A 4982-nucleotide genomic window follows, 5' to 3' on the forward strand; every position below is an offset into this window, starting at 1 on the left:
ATGCTGGCACCTAAGAAAATGGGCAGAGGAAATTCCACCTTGGTGACTGAATTTGTTCTCTTGGGATTAACAGATCGTCCAGATCTTCAGCCCATCCTCTTTGTGCTGTTCCTGGGGATCTATCTAATCACCATGGGAGGGAACCTTGGGATGTTGCTATTGATCAGGATAGATCCACGCCTCCACACCCCTATGTACTTCTTTCTTGCTAGTTTGTCCTGCTTGGATTTGTGCTATTCCACTAACGTGACTCCCAAGATGTTGGTGAACTTCTTATCAGAGAAAAAAACCATTTCCTACACTGCTTGTTTAATCCAGTGCTATTTTTTCATTGCCATGGTGATTACTGAATATTACATGCTAGCTGTGATGGCTTATGATAGGTACATGGCCATCTGTAATCCTTTGATTTATAGCAGCAAGATGTCTAAAGGGGTCTGCATTCGCCTGATTGCTGGTCCATATACCTACGGGTTCCTTAGTGGCCTGATGGAAACCATGTGGACATACCACTTGACTTTTTGTGGCTCCAATGTCATTAATCACTTCTATTGTGCTGACCCACCCCTCATTCGACTCTCCTGCTCTGACACTTACATTAAGGAGACATCCATGTTTGTGGTGGCCAGGATTTAACCTCTCCAACTCTCTTCTCATAATCCTCATCTCCTACATCTTTATACTCACTGCCATCTTGAGGATGCGTTCTGCTAAAGGCAGACACAAGGCTTTTTCCACCTGCGGGTCCCATCTGGTGGCAGTGACTGTGTTTTATGGGACCCTGTTCTGTATGTACGTTAGACCTCCCACAGACCAGTCAGTGGAGCAGTCCAAAATTATTGCTGTTTTCTACACTTTTGTAAGCCCTATATTGAACCCCATCATTTATAGTTTGAGGAACAAGGATGTGAAACAAGCTTTTTGGAAATTGATCAGAAGAAATGTACTTTTGAACTAAACTTGCAGTGTCTTTTTCTTTATGTATTAAATAAAAGTTATATTTGTGAGAACCGGATCCAATGTTTAACTGTATTGCAGAAATGTCTATTTTAAATCCATGATTAAAAGCTATAAGCTAATGACAGAAAAGCTAAAGACTCAGTTTATAGTTTTACAGGTGACATGGGAGTGCATTGTGTGCAAAAGTTTGGGCATTATATATGAAGGTATTTTACTTTTATGTTTATATCTGTATATATACATTAATTTTACATTAAAAAGTTATACATTCTCATAGTAAAAAATTTAATCTCTAAAAGAATATAAAGTAAAATATTTCCTTTTCTTTACCCCACTCTGATCTTCCAATCTTGCTTCTCAAATTTACCATTATTAACATTTTTTTATATTGCTAGAATATTTCTCTATATCCACAAATGAATGTATGATATGGCCATACATGTAAATATATATACAAAATTGTTAATAACACATGTTGACTATAGTGAGATAAGTTATAGTATTTTATAATTTTGTAGCACTTACCATGCAGGGTCTTTGATCCCATGGTTTAGAAGAAGTGATCACAACTGCTGATAAGACTTGCTGTCACCTCGGGGAGACAGTGTGTGATGGCACCCTCATGTCCATGAATGACATCCATTTATTTTTCTCCACCTGTGACAGACATTTTCAATCAGACAGTTTCCTCCTTAGGCCATAACGGAAAACAAACAATTCCAAACAATTTATTTTTATTTATTAATTCCTGAAACAAAGAATGGTTCAAACAAAGATTTAGGGTTTGTCTCCGGAGGAATTATATCATCTCTAGAGTTATCAACGTCATTCTGACCTCCTAGTGTTTTCATGCTTTCTCTCCTCTCTAGTAATCTATTTTTTCAGGATGTGGCAGATATTTTCTGTCCATATCATGGTTAAAATTTTACCCACAATTGTCCTTTGTCACAATTAATTCTTATATATCCAAGTTGATGAATGTTTAGCAGGTATCTACAATGAGCCAAGAACTGCTTCACGTACCAAGGAATCTGCAAGGAGCACTAGTGTTGCACAGTTTCATGAAACTGTAAACATACAAGTCAAAAAATTGTGTTAAGTGCTATAGTAAAGAAAAGGATAGAGCTGATGCTATAGAGGAAAGAATCCATTTTTTTTCTGAGTAAATTGAAGTGAGTCTTATAATTGCACAAAACAAAAACATTCATCTTTTATGCACCTGCCAAAACATACCAATAAGTCACATTCAATATTATGTCAGGCCAGGCAACAAAATCAGTGTCTGATGTTACTTTCAAAGAAAAAGCATGACACAAATATTATTATCACCCCAACTGACACCTTTTTTTTCTCATTTATATTTCAAAGCATCCTTTGCACCTTAGAGCTTATTTTTGCTCAATATTTTTATAGTCATTAATTCTGTGTTATCCCATACAATTATTTCAGTCTTTCCATTACTAGATATTGTTATTGAAATAGCTTTATTTTGAAAGTCAGATTGCTTATAAATTTTGTTAAAAGATACATACAAATAAATATGCTATTCTTTTAACTTTTGACATTCAATTTATAGTTTGTTTAATTCTACTTAAATGTCTAGAGAGCTATTTTTTCTAAGCATACAAACATATTCAGTTATGTAAAACTAGCCCTTTTATTATTTCAAATGTTGTGATCCCAGGGTCCATGTCTCTATCTTTACAATCTAGACGGGCTTGACACTAAATAAAGGTTCAGTAATGATTGCAGCATTAAAAAAAATGCCCATTTTGAAAGTGAACAAAGTTCCTCCCTTTTTGCAAATATAAGAAAGTTTTTGGAAGGACCAAGTGACTCTGAGGAAACATTATTTATAAGTCAACAGTACTGTTAAGAAATTCAGGTGAACCATGCTGTCATTGATGTTTATAACTGACATTAGCAATATGGTGCTCATAGTTATGTGCTCATGCACACAAATTTGAGACATAAGAGGATTTCACCCACTACTTTAATGAATTGACTAATTGGCATCTGATAACCTGTATTTTTACTTTCTATTGAACACTGTGTTGGCCATAGAATAAGTATGTGCTCATGAAATGCTTTTTGAAGTAGTGAAGTACTTCAGTAGACCCTGGGTTTCCCTGGTAACTCAGATGGTTAAAGAATCTACCTGCAATGCGGGAGACCCGGGTTCAATCCCTGGGTTGGGAATATCCCCTGGAGAAGGAGATGACAACCCACTCCAGTATTTTTGCCTGGAGAATCCAATGACCAGAAGACCTTGGATTTTTACCTAAAAATTAGGGAATCACTTTATTAATGATAAAGCCTCTCTTGAAAAATGTTAGAATAGTCTCTTAAATCACTGTTCTCCTTTTAAAGTTAAATCTGACAGATACTACAGTTACTGAACAAATTGAGCAATATGATGACTGATGCTTCCATGAGAAAATAGAGGATATTTAATGAACATTTCCATGTTGTTGTTTGCTGTTCAGTCACTAAGTTTTGTCCAACTCTTTGTGACCCCATGGGCTACAGCATACAAAGCTTCCCTTTTCTCCACTGTCTCATGTCCACTGAGTTGGTTGTGCTTTCTAATCATCTCATCCTCTGCCACCCTCTTCTCCTTCTGCCTTCAATCTTTCCCAGCATCAGGGTCTTTTCCAATGAGTCTGCTCTTTGCATCAGGAGGCCAAATTTTTGGTGCTTCAGCTTCAGCATCAGTCCTTCCAATGAATATCCAGGACTGATTTCCTCTAGGATTGAATGATTTGATCTCCTTGCTGTCCAAGGAACTCTCAAGAATCTCCTCCAGCATCACAATTCAAAAGCATCAATTCTTTGACATGCATCCTTTTCTATGATCCAGCTCTCCCACCCATGCATGACAACTGGAAAAGCCATAGCTTTGACAAGATGGACCTTCAGACAGACCTTCTTCGCTTTTTAATATGCTGTCTAGGTTGGTCATAGCTTTCCTTCCAAGGAGCAAATGTCATTTAATATCAAGGATGCAGTCACCATCCACAGTGGTTTTGGATCCCAAAAATATAAAACCTATCTCTTCTTTTCAACCTCTATTTGCCACGAAGTGATAGGACTGAATACCATGATTTTAGTTCTTTGAATGTTGAGTTTCAAACCAGCTTTTTTATTCTCCTCTTTCACACTCAGCAAGAGGCTCTTTAGTTCCTCTTCAATTTGTCATTAGAATGGTATTATCTGCATATCTGATACACTTTCCTAAGGAGAAATAACTATCATAATATGCATTTTCCTTTCCACCTATCTGAAAGATCACTGGCTTTAACTAGTAGTTTTTTTTTGTTTTTTAATGAAAAACAATCCTGGTGTATTTAAACAAATAGTTGAGTATTTCAGGAAACAGTAATGCTATAACCCTAATATTTTTATTCATACATTCTTTCCTTGGAGTAGTGGATATTTGAAGAATGTTTAGACTTTCACACTCACACATGTACACATGGAGGAGAAAAATGAAATAATAATTTTCAAATATCAGGCACTGTTTTAATATTGGGTTGGCCAAAATGTTTGTTTAACTTCCATCTGATCTTGCAGAAAACCCGAATGAATCTTTCTGACCAACTTAATATCTGTTGTTTTACTTAATGTTATCACCAATACTATTATTTCATTATTATAGTTCCTATTTTAGAAATTACCATACAGAGACTACAGATTACGAACATAAAATCTCATAACTTAGGAAGTGAAAGTGAAAGTGGCTCAGTTGTGTCAGACTCTTTGTGACCCCAAGGACTGTAGTCCATGGAATTCTCCAGGCCAGAACACTGGAGTGTGTAGCCTTTCCCTTCTCCAGGGATCTTCCCAACCCAGGGATCAAACCCAGGTCTTCTGCATTGCGGGCAGATTCTTTACCAACTGAGCCACAAGGGAAGCCCAAGAATACTGCAGTGGGTAGCCTATCCCTTCTCCAGCAGATCTTCCCAACTCAGGAATCGAACCACGGTCTCTTGCATGGCAGGCAGATTCTTTACCAACTGAAC

At 36.8% G+C, this 4982-nt stretch overlaps 1 protein-coding gene across 1 annotated transcript; it reads left to right on the forward strand.

Annotated features, from left to right (window-relative positions):
- Window positions 1-958, forward strand: LOC110144589 (olfactory receptor 5M5). The gene is given in 2 exon segments (XM_020904528.2): window positions 1-627; window positions 629-958. Coding segments are annotated over 2 exon segments (957 nt in total).
- The last annotated feature ends 4024 nt before the right edge of the window (window positions 959-4982 follow it).

This window comes from Odocoileus virginianus, unplaced genomic scaffold (assembly GCF_023699985.2).
Source record: "Odocoileus virginianus isolate 20LAN1187 ecotype Illinois unplaced genomic scaffold, Ovbor_1.2 Unplaced_Contig_48, whole genome shotgun sequence".
NCBI lineage: Eukaryota > Metazoa > Chordata > Mammalia > Artiodactyla > Cervidae > Odocoileus > Odocoileus virginianus.